This window comes from Emiliania huxleyi, assembly GCF_000372725.1.
Source record: "Emiliania huxleyi CCMP1516 unplaced genomic scaffold EMIHUscaffold_670, whole genome shotgun sequence".
Taxonomy (NCBI): domain Eukaryota; phylum Haptophyta; order Isochrysidales; family Noelaerhabdaceae; genus Emiliania; species Emiliania huxleyi.
In genome coordinates, this window is record NW_005196980.1 from 1 (window position 1) to 15,590 (window position 15,590).

Here is a 15,590-nt window from a genome sequence, read left to right on the forward strand (position 1 = left end):
CACCCACCAGAGGGCCCCGACCACGGCAGTGCAAGCCATCCCATGAGCACAAAGTTTACATCCAGCAAGTTTAGCTCGTCGTGCGGCTGGTGCTGCAGCAGCGCGCCTGCAGGAAGGCTCCGAGAAGGCTCGGGGAAGGTGCCACGGCGGGCGGGTCGAGAGAGGCTGCAGCAGCGCGCCCGAGGGCGACCAGAGCTTGACGCCGTTCTCGACGCGGAGGCGCGGCCACAGCACGGCGGTGAGGAAGGCGCGCGAGTCGGGCGACCACTCGAACGCGACCGTCATGTGGGCGTCGACTGTCGAGAGGCACCTGGTGCACACCCGGCGGGGCGGTGGAGATGCGCCGCTCTCCCACGCCGCTCTGGCGCCGCCTGGGCGGCCGGGGTGCGGGGGAGGCACCGGAGCGTCTTTCGGTCCCAAAAGGAGAGCTCGCCGCCCAGGTTGCCGAAGCCGGCGAGAATGAAGGAGCGGCCTAGTGGAGAGGGTTCCGAGGCGGCTCCGAGCCGGTTCCGAGAAGTTTCCGACTCGTGCGCGGAAGCGAGGAGCGGCCGTGCGGCGCCCAGCAGACAGTGTTGCGCGCGTCGTCGCCAAAGTCGTGCAGCACCTTGTGGCCCTTGCCGCCGGAGAAGAGGCACGCGCGCGGCGGCGAGAAGCCAAACAAGGCCAGAAACTCGCTCGAGTCGGGCGCCTGCAGGGAGGGGGCAACGCCTCGGAGCAAGGACTGCGAGGGGGGGGGAGGAGCGCGCGCGAGCTTCGGCGCCCACTGCACGTCGTGGATCGGGCCCTCCTTTGGCAGCCTCATCACAGACGCGTCGCCTGCAGGAAGGGTCCGGGAAGGGTCCGAGAAGGGTCCGAGCAGGCTCAGGCAGCAGTCGAGCCGCATCGGCGGCAAGTCACCGGACGCGTCCATGTGCATGAGGCCCGAGGCGCCGTCGTACGACTTGCCGCCCGTGTCGACGTCGACGTGCGTCCGCACCAGCAGCGCCTGCCCGTCCGGAGAGAACTTGAGCTGCGCCTCGGCCGCCTGCAGGACAGTTCCGAGAAGGTTCCGAACAGGCGCCGAGGTGGGGCGCGGGCCTCTCCGCCGCCCGGCTCCCGCCTTGAAGAAGGTCTTGGAGGCGAGGAAGCGGCCCTCGCCGTAGTCGCCGTGCCGCCAGAGCCGCACCGTCGCCGGCGCGCCCTTCCCTTCCGGCACAAACGTCGCGACCAGCGGCGGCGAGCCCGCCGGCGCGATGGCAAAGTTTGAGACGCCGGGCACGCGCAGCCGCTGCGCGACGGTCTGCGAGGGGGCGGCGCCGTCGAAGCAGTGCACCTGCGGGGAGGCGGGCGCCGGCCGGGTTGGGGAAGGGCGAGGAAGCTTCGAGGAAGCTTCGAGGCTCCGGCCGGCAGACGCGCCTCGTTGCTGACGGCTCGCGCAAAGAAGGACTCGTCCGCCGCCCAGCGGAGCGCCGGCCACTGCCACTTCTCACCGAGCAGCTTCTGCGCCCAGCCGCACACGAAGGCTCCGTCCGCCGTCCGCCAGAGCCGCAGGTTCTCTGCGACGCCTTCGGAGAGCTTCTCCCACGTCAGGAGGTACGTCCCGCGCGGCGAGAAGGCGAGCGCACGCACGCTCGGCCGAGGCAGCGAGAAGGCCTCCTCGCCGCTGCTCAGGTCCACCACGCGCAGCGCCTCCGCCTCGACGACCGCGAGCCACTTGCCGTCGGGCGACAGCTCCGCGCCCGGACGTCCAGACGTCCAAACCTCGTCGATCGGCGCGCAGCGGACGGCATCGCGAGCCGCGCCGCCCGCGGGCGACTGCAGCTGCGCCTTGGCCTTGCTCTTGAGGAACAGGTCGCAGCTGGTCGTATTAGCCTCGGGCATGATGGAGGCAGGCAGGCAGAGAGGGAGGCAGTGTCGATGTTGCACACGCGTCGCTCGGGCCTCTCGAAAAAGAATTTTACAAGGGGCTAGGGCTCTCTAGCCCGTAACCCGATGCCAATCATCCGGCCCGCTGGGTGCGCTTCTGAGCTCCCCGGCCCTGGATGTGCGGTTGATGACTGCACTCCAAGTGCTCCAAGGGACTCGCAAGCGACGCCTGGGAGGGCGGCGAGGCACTTAGCTCCGTGCACCCATGGTCCGCACCGCCGTTCTCAAGCTGCGCCGCCTCGCGCGCAAAGTCGCGCGCGGCAGCGTCGACCGCACGGCCTACTCGCCCAAGTACTCGCTCTCTTTTATGTCCCACCATGCAGAGCGCATCTCTCTCTCTGTTGTGCGAGGCGTGAACCGCGCCATTCGCTCTCACCTGGCAACCCTGTCTGCACGTCTCGCGCGCGCGTGAACAGGGCTCCAGGCCCCAAATGACGCGTGAGTGTTAGATTTGTTTGGTATTGCTAAAAATCTCTCTCCCCCCCGGCGCCACAGGCAAGCTCATTCACAATCTGCTCTGCGATTGCCGTATATGAAGAACGACCGAGATACGCTGCTTCTGCAGCCCCAGGCTAGTTCCATTTCACTGTGGCACAGCTCGCGTTACAAAACCTTGATTTGACCATTTGGCCCCATTTTTTCCCTTCCCCGGGACATTCAGAAGCCAGCTGGGAACCCCCTGAGTTGGTTGGGGGGCCCTCGGCCGGTTGCGCGGGAGTGACCCCGTCCACTCGGCGGGGTCGCAGCTGCCTCTGCGCGTCCTGGGGAGGGACAAAATTGTCGCCGCCGGAGACGACTCGACGCCGCTGAGATCGGAGATCAAGCTCTGACAGGTCGCACGTCGCTCCTTTGACGCCGACGTGACTCACCCGTGCAGATCACATCAGGACACGGTCTCGACACGCTCGGTACGGCGCCTGCGACCCGTCTTGGGTCAGGTGGCACGACGCTCATCGCGCCTACCAGCGCTGCCGTGCAGGTTGCCACGACGAGGTCGATCACGCTTCTATACGCTCGCCCAGCCTTCCTTCCCATCCCATTAGGCAGCCTGGAAACGGTGGCGGTCAGAGGCAAAGCCTGCGAGGGGTGGTGGAACCACATGCACATGTGCATGTCACGGCTACCGCCGGCTCGACCCCACGATAGCCTCCGGAGGCTGACTTTGAGGCACAATCATCGGACGACGTCGGCGAGTTGAGTCGCGCTCGCGGTAGCCAGATGACCTCTCATACTAGTATCATCGGCCCATGGCCGCAGGAAGCGCGGGGGAGGGCGCTGGGAGCAACACGGAGCTCCGTTGGACGCGTTTTCAAGATGAGCGTGTCAGAGTGAATTGGAACTAGCCCCAGCCAATTCTTAGCTCGAAAAGAATTTGCCGGCAAAGAAGCGAAGAAAAGTTGCGGCTGCGTGCGTCGCCCATCTCTACTGGAGGTGACTGCTCTATTTATTTATTTATTTGCGGCAAGCCGGCAGCGTGACGCACATCTTTACCTCCCATACGTGTTTATGTGACTCCTCCCTCGGGCTGCTCAATCTCCTCATAAACGCCCCACATCGCAGCCCACGGCCTTGACAGGACTAGAGGTGCCCAGGCGCCCCGATCGTAAGTTACTAGTTAGTCTATGCTCTTCCGTCTCGAGACTCGACTTCGCCTCTCACCATCCTCGCGGATACGTTCGCGGGTGGCGAAGAGGCGCGTGGGCGACGCGGCAACACAGAGCCTCGCACCCTTTCGCCCTTCTCATCACTGCCCCGGCGCCCACGCCTCGATCTTCTTGGGCAGCAGCTGGTTCGACATGTCCTCTCCGTGGCCGAGGCAGCCGTACTCGCCCTTGCCCCACGTGAAGACGGCGCCGTCGGCGGTGCGGGCGATGCTGTGGCGGGCTCCAGCCGACAGAGCGACGACGCGCTGGCCAGCTAGGGCCTCGACCTTCTTGGGCAGCAGCTGGCGCTGCTCGTCGCCGTGGCCCAGCTGGCCGTCGCGTCCCAAGCCCCAGCTCCAGAGGGCGCCGTCGGCGGTGATGGCGAGGCCGTGGTTGCCTCCAGCCGACACGGCGATGACGCGCTGGCCAGCAAAGGCCTCGACCTTATTCGGCAGCAGCTGCAGATACAGGTCGCCGTGGCCTAGCTGGCCATCGCCTCCCCAGCCCCAGCTCCAGACGGCGCCGTCGGCGGCGAGGGCGAGGCTGTGGATAGGCCCAGCCGACACAGCGACGACGCGCTGGCCAGCGAAGGCCTCGATCTCCTTGGGCAGCAGCTGGCGCTGCTCGTCGCCGTGGCCCAAGCTGCCAAAGAGTCCACGGCCCCAGCTCCAGACAGCGCCATCGGCGGTGATGGCGAGGCTGTGGTACTCTCCAGCCGCCGCGGCGACGACGCGCTGGCCCACCAAGGCCTCGACCTTCTTCGGCAGCAGCTGGTTCTGCTGGTCGCCGTGGCCCAGCTGGCCCCAGCCTCCAAAGCCCCAGCTCCACATGCTGCCGCCGTCGGTGATGGCGAGACTGTGGCTCTCTCCAGCTGAGACAGCGACGACGCGCTGCCCCGCCCACGCCTCGATCTTCTTCGGCAGCAGCTGGGTCTGCTCGTCGCCGTGGCCCAGCCGGCCATAGGCTCCCCAGCCCCAGCTCCAGACGCTGCCGCCGGCGGCAAGGGCGAGGCTGTGGTAGTGTCCAGCCGCCACACTCACGGCGTGCTCGCCACCCAGCGGAGAGGGGAGGCGGGTCGGCGTGTTGAGCCGCGTCACGCCCTCGCCGTGGCCGAGCAGGCCTGGGCCCCAGGCCGGCGCATTGCCGCACGACGAGAGCCGCCCCTCGCCGTCGATGAAGACGCTGTGGTGCCGGCCTGCGGCCGCCCTCGCCGGCGGGTTGGCCTCGCGCAGCAACGCCATAAAGCACAGCCACCGCACGGCGCAGCCCTCGCCCTCCGGCTGCGCCGGCAGCTCAAAGCCGCGCTCTTGCGCCCACAAGCGGATGGCCTCCAGCGCAAGCGAGGCGTGGAAGAGCAACGAGACGGCCGCGACGCGAGCGATGTCGGCGGGGCTGTGGCAGTGAGAGAGGGCGCGCAGGAGGAGGTCCGTGGGGAGGTCGAGGAGGCGGGCGGGACGCGGCGTGGCTGGCGAGGGGGCGGCGGAGGAGGCGGAGGCGAGGCGGCGCGAGCGGCGGCGCGGCGGGGTGGACATTGCCAAAAAGAATTCTGCGACACAGCGCTCTCACAGCAGACATCGACAACAGAAAATCGACAACAGAAAATCTGCACGACGAGGAAAAGAAATCGTCAAAAAATCTGCACCACGGGCTGCTGGGCGAGTAGTTGCCCGCCAAAAGAAAGCCAATTCTTGACTTGGGCCCTCGGCTGCGGGCGGACTTCTCTCGAGGTCTCGAGATACACAAAGCGGAAGGCTGAGCGGTAGCCCCGCGAGGTACGAGCGGGGCGGTAGCCTTTCTTCACACCGGAGTACTGGTGCATCCAGCCCTCACACACAGAGTCTGGCTCTGCTGTGAAAACGAAAGAGGACGTACGCGCCTACTTTCAAGACAACGCGTTCCTACGACGTGCCTATGGCTGAGCCGCCCAATGGCGCTCGCCCACTTGCCTACCACAGCCGAGCGCCTCGCGCCCGGCTCTGGGCCCCGCGACAACGCTTCGCGCAGTCTTGACAATGGAAACCGACCGGCTCCGCTCCTGCCAGCGGGCCGTCCTGCTTCTGCGACGATTCTGACAGAAAAGTTTTATCGGCCAAGTTGCTTCAGAGCCAACCACAGCTCGAACATGCAGCAGAGAGGGTGAAGTGAGGGTGCCAGGCGGTGCGCCTACATCGGGGCTGCCACGCGGGATCGCTTCCCGACCGTCGCGAGCACTCTGGAAATCCAGTGCCTCTCACCCTCGCACTTCTCTACGCATGTGCCCTTCACCATCCCGTGGGCCCACTGCGGGCCGGATGGAGTGGCGCAGGCTCGCATCACATGCGTGTGAGCGCAGCGGCCTCGCCGAGATACACTCTGATGCGCAGGGGTGCGGACCCGAGGACCGCCAGCCACCAACGGTGCGCTCATAAGACCACTCGCCACCACGGCTCGAGTTGGGAGAAGGGGCGCGGACCCGAGGACCGCCAGCCACCATCGGTGCGCTCATGAGACCACTCGCCACCACGGCTCGAGTTGGGAGAAGGGGTGCGGACCCGAGGACCGCCAGCCACCAACGGTGCGCTCATAAAACCACTCGCCACCACGGCTCGAGTTGGGAGAAGGGGTGCGGACCCGAGGACCGCCAGCCACCATCGGTGCGCTCATGAGACCACTCGCCACCACGGCTCGAGTTGGGAGAAGGGGTGCGGACCCGAGGACCGCCAGCCACCATCGGTGCGCTCATAAAACCACTCGCCACCACGGCTCGAGTTGGGAGAAGGGGTGCGGACCCGAGGACCGCCAGCCACCATCGGTGCGCTCATGAGACCACTCGCCACCACGGCTCGAGTTGGGAGAGGGGGTGCGGACCCGAGGACCGCTGGCTCGCCACCACGGCTCGAGCTGGGAGAAGGGGTGCGGACCCGAGGACCGCCAGCCACCAACGGTGCGCTCATAAAACCACTCGCCACCACGGCTCGAGTTGGGAGAAGGGGTGCGGACCCGAGGACCGCCAGCCACCATCGGTGCGCTCATGAGACCACTCGCCACCACGGCTCGAGCTGGGAGAAGGGGTGCGGACCCGAGGACCGCCAGCCACCATCGGTGCGCTCATGAGACCACTCGCCACCACGGCTCGAGTTGGGAGAAGGGGTGCGGACCCGAGGACCGCCAGCCACCGTCGGTGCGCTCATGAGACCACTCGCCACCACGGCTCGAGTTGGGAGAAGGGGTGCGGACCCGAGGACCGCCAGCCACCAGCAGTGCGCTCATGAGACCACTCGCCACTTCTACGGCTCGAGCCCGGAGAAAGGGTGGCTAGCCACCGCGAGGAACAGGTGAGCTGATGCGAGCCGCTCGCCGCCGCCGAGGCGCGAGACGGAGAGGGGTGCGGACCCGAAGACCGCTAGCGCCGTCATTGCGCACTAGTGACTCCACTACAGTCGCTCTCGTGCGCTCCTGTCGCTCTCGTGCGCTCAGGGGAAGGATGAAATTTGTACACATCATGTAAACGAATGATCTCGATCCCTCCACACGGGACTCAATGGATACGAGCTCTCTCGATCCTAACCCACTTCAATACTTACTCGATGGAGGTTCAGCGGGTTAGGGTCCCCGTCGGTACACCAACCCGACCGGCGCGGGACCCTATCGGAGCCCCGCGTTCCTCATATCCATTGAGCCCCACGTTGTGGACGGCGAGCTCCCTACTACTGATCACCCCAGCATGACGGGGATGCATGAATGGAGGATGGGAAGAATGAGCGGTAGCCCCGCGAGGTACGAGCGGGGCGGTAGCCTTTCTTCACACCGGAGTACTGGTGCATCCAGCCCTCACACACAGAGTCTGGCTCTGCTGTGAAAACGAAAGAGGACGTACGCGCCTACTTTCAAGACAACGCGTTCCTACGACGTGCCTATGGCTGAGCCGCCCAATGGCGCTCGCCCACTTGCCTACCACAGCCGAGCGCCTCGCGCCCGGCTCTGGGCCCCGCGACAACGCTTCGCGCACCCACCGACCTTCCCCTTCTCTGCCACCATGCAGGGCGTGAGGGCGATGGCGTCAAACCTCGCCTGTTCACATCTATCATTCACAGGTCGCTCACAGAGCACCTGTCGCGTGTGTCGCCCCCCCGCGCTCTGCGCTCGCTGGGCGCCCATCGCAGACGATCGAGGGCGGGGGCACGCCCACGATAATGACCCAATGACGATCGGCCCCCCGCGCTAGCCGCTCGCTGGGTGCCTCTCGCCGACGATCGAGGGCGTGGCACGCCCACGACAGCAACTCAATGATAGCGTCGGAGCCTTGCCTATTCACTCGCACCCTCCCGAGTGCCCTCGGGGCGCACTGCATCGCTCGCGACGTGCCGCCGTGTGGCGCGCGACGCAAACCAGCGACAGTTGCTCGGGTCGATCGAGCGCGATGCTTGGCTCCGCCGCGCTGAGCGACCTCTCGGCGCGCCACACATGCGCTCGCCGCCTTCGCGAGGCGCCCTGCGCCTCCTCTACACGCACCGCACGCCTTCGCGCCGCGTGCCTTTGGCGAGAAGGCCGCCTGCAGCCGCAGCCGCCTCTCCGCCTCTCACACGAGCATGCCTCATCTCGGCATACTCAGACGTTCATAGCGGCCGCCCGCTCGAGCGCGCCCCGCGCCTCGCTAGGGCTCACCGTGCCGCTGTAGCGCGCCCCTCAGCCGCACAGGCACCCTCCCGAGTGCCCTCGGGGCGCTTCATCGCCCGCGACGCGCCGCCGTGTGGCGCGCGACGCGAACCAGAGATAGCTGCTCGAGTCGATCGAGCACGACGCTCTACTTCGCTGCGTCGAACGACCTCTCGGCGCGCCACACATGCGCTGGCCGCCTTCGCGAGGCGGGTCGCGCCTCCTCTACACGCACCGCACGCCTTCGCGCCGCGTGCCGTTGGCGAGAAGGCCGCCTGCAGCCGCAGCCACCTCTCCGCCTCTCACACGAGCATGCCTCATCTCGGCATACCCAGAGACTCATAGCGGCCGCCCGCTCGAGCGCGCCCCGCGCCTCGCTAGGGCTCACCGGGGTGCTCTAGCGCGCCCCTCAGCCAGACAGGCACCCTCCCGAGTGCCCTCGAGGCGCTTCATCGCCCGCGACGCGCTGCCGTGTGGCGCACGACGCAAACCAGAGGCAGCTGCTCGAGTCGATCGAGCGCGACGCCCGACTCCGCCGCGCTGGGCGACCTCTCGGCGCGCTACACATGCGCTGGCCGCCTTCGCGAGGCGCCCTGCGCCTCCTCTACACGCACCGCACGCCTTCGCGTCACGTGCCTTTGGCGAGAAGGCCGCCTGCAGCCGCAGGCGCCTCGCCGCCTCTCACACGAGCATGCCTCATCTCGGCATACCCAGAGATTCATAGCGGCCGCCCGCTCGGGCGCGCCCCGCGCCTCGCTAGGGCTCACCGTGCCGCTGCAGCACGCCCCTCAGCCGCACAGGCACCCTCCCGAGTGCCCTCGAGGCGCTTCATCGCCCGCGACGCGCTGCCGTGTGGCGCGCGACGCAAACCAGAGACAGCTGCTCGGGTCGATCGAGCGCGACGCTCTACTTCGCTGCGTCGAACGACCTCTCGGCGCGCCACACATGCGCTCGCCGCCTTCGCGAGGCGCCCTGCGCCTCCTCTACACGCACCGCACGCCTTCGCGCCGCGTGCCGTTGGCGAGAAGGCCGCCTGCAGCCGCAGCCACCTCTCCGCCTCTCACACGAGCATGCCTCATCTCGGCATACTCAGACGTTCATAGCGGCCGCCCGCTCGAGCGCGCCCCGCGCCTCGCTAGGGCTCACCGGGGTGCTCTAGCGCGCCCCTCAGCCAGACAGGCACCCTCCCGAGTGCCCTCGAGGCGCTTCATCGCCCGCGACGCGCCGCCGTGTGGCGCACGACGCAAACCAGAGGCAGCTGCTCGAGTCGATCGAGCGCGACGCTCTACTTCGCTGCGTCGAACGACCTCTCGGCGCGCCACACATGCGCTCGCCGCCTTCGCGAGGCACCCTCCCGAGTGCCCTCGAGGCGCCCCCTAGCTCGCGGCGTGCCTCCTCGTGGCGCGAGATGCAGACCAGAGGCGGCTGCTCGAGTCGATCGAGCACGACGCTCTACTTCGCTGCGTCGAACGACCTCTCGGCGCGCCACACATGCGCTGGCCGCCTTCGCGAGGCGGGCCGCGCCTCCTCTACACGCACCGCACGCCTTCGCGCCGCGTGCCTTTGGCGAGAAGGCCGCCTGCAGCCGCAGCCGCCTCTCCGCCTCTCACACGAGCATGCCTCATCTCGGCATACCCAGAGACTCATAGCGGCCGCCCGCTCGAGCGCGCCCGCTCGAGCGCGCCCCGCGCCTCGCTAGGGCTCACCGTGCCGCTGTAGCGCGCCCCTCAGCCGCACAGGCACCCTCCCGAGTGCCCTCGAGGCGCTTCATTGCCCGCGACGCGCTGCCGTGTGGCGCACGACGCAAACCAGAGGCAGCTGCTCGAGTCGATCGAGCGCGACGCTCTACTTCGCTGCGTCGAACGACCTCTCGGCGCGCCACACATGCGCTGGCCGCCTTCGCGAGGCGCCCTGCGCCTCCTCTACACGCACCGCACGCCTTCGCGCCGCGTGCCTTTGGCGAGAAGGCCGCCTGCAGCCGCAGCCGCCTCTCCGCCTCTCACACGAGCATGCCTCATCTCGGCATACTCAGACGTTCATAGCGGCCGCCCGCTCGAGCGCGCCCCGCGCCTCGCTAGGGCTCACCGTGCCGCTGTAGCGCGCCCCTCAGCCGCACAGGCACCCTCCCGAGTGCCCTCGAGGCGCTTCATCGCCCGCGACGCGCCGCCGTGTGGCGCACGACGCAAACCAGAGACAGCTGCTCGGGTCGATCGAGCGCGACGCTCTACTTCGCTGCGTCGAACGACCTCTCGGCGCGCCACACATGCGCTGGCCGCCTTCGCGAGGCGGGCCGCGCCTCCTCTACACGCACCGCACGCCTTCGCGTCACGTGCCTTTGGCGAGAAGGCCGCCTGCAGCCGCAGCCGCCTCTCCGCCTCTCACACGAGCATGCCTCATCTCGGCATACTCAGAGACTCATAGCGGCCGCCCGCTCGAGCGCGCCCCGCGCCTCGCTAGGGCTCACCGGGCTGCTCTAGCGCGCCCCTCAGCCGCACAGGCACCCTCCCGAGTGCCCTCGAGGCGCTTCATCGCCCGCGACGCGCTGCCGTGTGGCGCACGACGCAAACCAGAGGCAGCTGCTCGAGTCGATCGAGCGCGACGCTCTACTTCGCTGCGTCGAACGACCTCTCGGCGCGCCACACATGCGCTGGCCGCCTTCGCGAGGCGCCCTGCGCCTCCTCTACACGCACCGCACGCCTTCGCGCCGCGTGCCTTTGGCGAGAAGGCCGCCTGCAGCCGCAGCCGCCTCTCCGCCTCTCACACGAGCATGCCTCATCTCGGCATACCCAGAGATTCATAGCGGCCGCCCGCTCGAGCGCGCCCCGCGCCTCGCTAGGGCTCACCATGCCGCTGCAGCGCGCCCCTCAGCCAGACAGGCACCCTCCCGAGTGCCCTCGAGGCGCTTCATCGCCCGCGACGCGCCGCCGTGTGGCGCACGACGCAAACCAGAGACAGCTGCTCGGGTCGATCGAGCGCGACGCTCTACTTCGCTGCGTCGAACGACCTCTCGGCGCGCCACACATGCGCTGGCCGCCTTCGCGAGGCGCCCTGCGCCTCCTCTACACGCACCGCACGCCTTCGCGTCACGTGCCTTTGGCGAGAAGGCCGCCTGCAGCCGCAGCCGCCTCGCCGCCTCTTACACGAGCATGCCTCATCTCGGCATACTCAGACGTTCATAGCGGCCGCCCGCTCGAGCGCGCCCCGCGCCTCGCTAGGGCTCACCGGGCTCCTCTAGTGCGCCCCTCAGCCGCGCAGGCGCCCTCTCGGGTGCCCCTGGGGCGCTACATCGCTATCGACGCGCCGCCGTGTGGCGCACGATGCAGACCAGAGGCAACGGCTTGAGCGCGACGCTCGACTCGGCCCCGTCGCGCGACCTCTCGGTGCGCTGTACACATGGGCCACCTTTGCGAGGTGTGCCGCGGCCGTGGTGGTTATCTACTCCGCCTACACGCGCAGATCGACCAACGCTCGAGTCGACAGTCGCTCGGCCTAACCTGCTTTGCTCTTGCAGCAGCAGGATCGCTTGTCTCTCGCTGCGCGCCTCCGCTGCCTTCGCGCAAGCAATCGTATCAAGGTGAGCAATCGAGAATAGCTAGCATATCCCGCCCGTAGCGACACACTTCGGTGCCGCTCAGCGAGCACTCGGTCGCCACAACGAACACTGACTGACCCACATGGACATCGGTCCTGTGGTGGGCGAACTCTCCGGAGGAGTTGTGCCCGGGACATGTGGGAGCGGCCCGTGGCGAGTGCCCCACGGGCCTTGCTATACGAGTGCCGCCCCGTCCCCTACCGGCCTAGCCGGGAGGTTCAGCGGGTTAGGGTCCCCGTCGGTACACCAACCCGACCGGCGCGGGACCCTATCGGAGCCCCGCGTTCCTCATATCCATTGAGCCCCACGTTGTGGACGGCGAGCTCCCTACTACTGATCACCCCAGCATGACGGGGATGCATGAATGGAGGATGGGAAGAATCTCGTGTCCGCGCCGACGCTCTTGGTTTAACCGTAGAACGTCCCAGCCGAAATCCGCCCGCCACGATCGATCAGTCCACAATCGTCGGCCCGCAGCGACCCGCAGCGATGGATGCCGCCGCCCCCCCGGCCCCTGCGGCTGACGCGCCGATGCACGACCGGCCTCCGTCGGATGGCTCTCCGGCCTCTCCGGCCGCTGACGCGGCCGCCCATGCTGCTGCCGATCCGGTCCCTCTCACGCTCAGCGATATCCGCACAAGCTACGACAACTTCGAGGTCGCCGGCTTTGGCCAGGTGCAGCGACCACCTGCTTGCCTCCATGTTCACGCTTCGCGCCCCTTCCCCCCCTCTGACGCCGCCGTATGACCGTAGGTGAGGGGCACGACTACCCGCCTGGAAGGCGCTCTCATCAGCAAGTCACCCAGGCACCAACTCCTGGGCGTTTACGCTTGACTACGAAACCATGCAGTGGATGCAGCTCGATCAAAACGGCGACGCCAACAGCTGGTCCCTGGGCGAGTACTCGCCCAGGATGAGGTGCGAGCCATGGTGCTCGACCCAGCGTGCACCAAGTCGCTCACATTCCGTGAGTTTGTCAACGGGCCGAACACACTCTCCAAGTCGACTGCGATCTCGAACTCCGACAACTGGACCGGTGCACCTTGGCGTAGGACGATGGCTCCCTCGACGACATCCCTTCATCGACGGACGCCTTCACCGCCGCCGGCCCTGGGCCATCCAGCGCGGCCTCCGACGGCCTGCACGTGATCGAGCGGGTACAGAAACGGTGGCTGCCGCAGCTCACACCCTAATCGATCTGCCTTAGGCACGGAGCCAACGGAGCCATCGCGCATGCCCGCATCGCGTGCGGCTCCGAGGTCTCCCGCCGAGACCGGCTCGGCGCGGCGCGTGGCCGCACGCCGCCGTTGAAAAGGCGAGATAGGACCGAGGGGAGAGCGCCGGCCACATCGAGCGAGCGCTGACGTGTAAGGTGTCTGTGCTGCTCCGGTGTAAGCCGGAAATGCTGTGCGGCAACACATCTCGCTTGTGTGCCGCACCAGCTCTCATGTCGGCCTCAGTGCCGCACTGCTCACTCCGTGCACTCACCGGTCGGTACCATGTCAGGAGACGGAACACGGAGGAGCTGTATAGGTCACTAGAGACCCACACCATCGCTACATCACCACAGCCACCAAGTCGGATACAAGTCGATGACAATGTGCGCGGCAGGAGAAACCCAACAGCATGACAATGTGCGCGGCAGGACAAACCAAACATGAGACACGGTTACACAAGGACGGTCAGGCTACGGTTAAAGTAGGTTTGAGTTCACACTCTCCAACAGGTTAGATCTACCCTCTGGTTGTGGCACACACACACACAGGCCTCTTCGACACCCCTGCACCTATTCCCGCCCTGCCACTCCCCTTCTGCGTGCCAACGCGCCCCCGTGCTCCCCAGGCGCCTGCGCTCCGCTCTCTATTCGATGCTGCTAGTGTCCATCGCCACTTCGGCCCTGATGCCGCGCGCCTCTCTGGCGCTCTCGTCGCCGGGTGCTGCCGCCATGCGTGCTCGGCCGACGATGCTGGCCGACGCCGCGCAGCTGGGAAGCGCGCTGCTGGCAAACGGGGCGGCGGCGCAGGACTTCACCCCCTTGCTGCTTGGGCAGGCCGGCGTGTGCGGCAGCATGCTCGTCGGCGGCTACGGGCTCGAAAAGTTTGGCGACGTCCCAGAGCCAAAGGAGGTGGGTGGGGAGGACGGCGCGGTTGACATCTACCGCGACTCGCCGCTGCGGTACTGCGGCTATCTCAACGAGGTGGGCGAGGCCTTCCGCCCGCTTATCCCCGTGGAGATTGTCTACCTGTCGTGCGGAGCCGCTAGATGCCGCCACCGCTCTTGCCTCTCCCTCTCCTCTCCTCCCACGCTTCCGAGGCGTCCTTGGCCGGCCGGCCCCACCCCACGCTCGGCTGGAGCGCGCCCGCAGGTATGTGGGCGCAATCACGTACATCCTCGCAGACACCCTCGACAAGGGCCGCAAGGGCGGCGCGCAGGGCGGCGAAGGCGCGGCCGGATGCGCACCCCCAAGCGCGCGACCGGCCGCCTCCCCGTGAAGCTTCTCGGAACCTTCGTGCAGGCGCCGTGGTGCGCGCCACGTTTGGCGCCGTCGACACCTTCTCGTGGCAGATGCCCGCCGACTCTAGATGCCCGGCACAGCGTCGAGACTGCGGCCGTTCGACGGCTTCCCCCCCCCAACCACCACCACATCCACCACCACACACACACACACACACGCACCGCACCGCACCGCCACCCTCTGCCTCCCCTCGCCCTGCGGCAGGCTCGCGAGCGTCGGCGTCCAACTTAATCAGCCAATTCGCTCCTTATTCATTCATTCATCAGGCTCGCGAGCGTCGTGTTCCCGTCCTTTTGCATCAACCGGCTCGTCGTCATCCTCGTCTCGCTGCAGGCGCAGGCGTACTGCCCCGAGGCGCTGCAGGTGGGGCGGCGGCCGCACTTCGGCCGCACCTCGGCCGCACCTCGGCCGCACCTCGGCCGCACCTCGGCCGCACCTCGGCCGCACCTCTGCCGCTAGGCGGGGTGGCTGCCGACGGCGGCGGGGCTGCTCGCCATTCCGGAAGCCCCTTCTTGCCGCTCGCCTGAACTCGGCGGACCTCGGCGGACCTCGGCCCCACCTCTGGTAGGCTCTCATCGTTCCGCTCGACGTGCCACGCGCGCCCGGTGCGCCACGGCGGCTGTATCTCGGCCGTATCTCCGCCGGCCTGCTGTGCAGGTGCTCGCGCATTGGGTGCTCAACGGCTCGCTGCGCAAGGTGAGCCCCCCCCCCCCCCCCTTTCGTTCTCGGCGGGTGGCCTTGCGCATAGGACAAGTCTGTCCCATAGACGCACAGACACACACGGACATGCCTCCCCCCCCCACCCCTCCACCCCTCGATTTTGCTCTCGCTCGCTCGCTCGCCTTCTCCCTCTCTCCTCTCCCGTCGCCGCGCTTTCACTCTTGCTTGCCCGCTCGCTTTCTTTCATTCCAACCTCGCCCCTCGCCCGACTCCCCTGACTGTTGCTACACGCCCTTCCCTCGCGGCCGCTTCCCTCGCCGCGCCGCCGCCCTCACCGTCGAAATTCTGGCCCTCAAAGGTGAGCGCTAAGGTGCTCGATTGTGAGGGCATCGAGACCGAGTGTTATGTCGGCGATCAGTGACGGGCATTTGGCGATCAGTGACGGGCATTTTGCCTTTTTGCGCCCGCCCCTGCTAGAAAAGTTGCGCATGTGCCTGTCTGATCCGGGATGTGATGTTTAGATTCGCAGCTACATCAAATAAAATAATAAAGCGGACACGCCGAACGGGAGGAGGAAGGGTCCCCACCTGCACAAGCACGAAGCAGGATCCTCAATAATACTTTTTTCAGTTTTCCCAGC

At 67.3% G+C, this 15,590-nt stretch overlaps 1 protein-coding gene across 1 annotated transcript; it reads right to left on the minus strand.

The window, feature by feature from the left end:
• Window positions 1-70: 70 nt before the first annotated feature.
• EMIHUDRAFT_248473 (hypothetical protein) lies at window positions 71-1,860 on the minus strand (the record flags this gene model as incomplete). Its single annotated transcript, XM_005762540.1, has 7 exons — window positions 71-92; window positions 191-310; window positions 400-472; window positions 526-688; window positions 770-816; window positions 898-1,312; window positions 1,408-1,860. 7 exons carry the CDS (start codon window positions 1,858-1,860, stop codon window positions 71-73), a joined length of 1,293 nt encoding a protein of 430 aa, XP_005762597.1.
• Window positions 1,861-15,590: the final 13,730 nt, after the last annotated feature.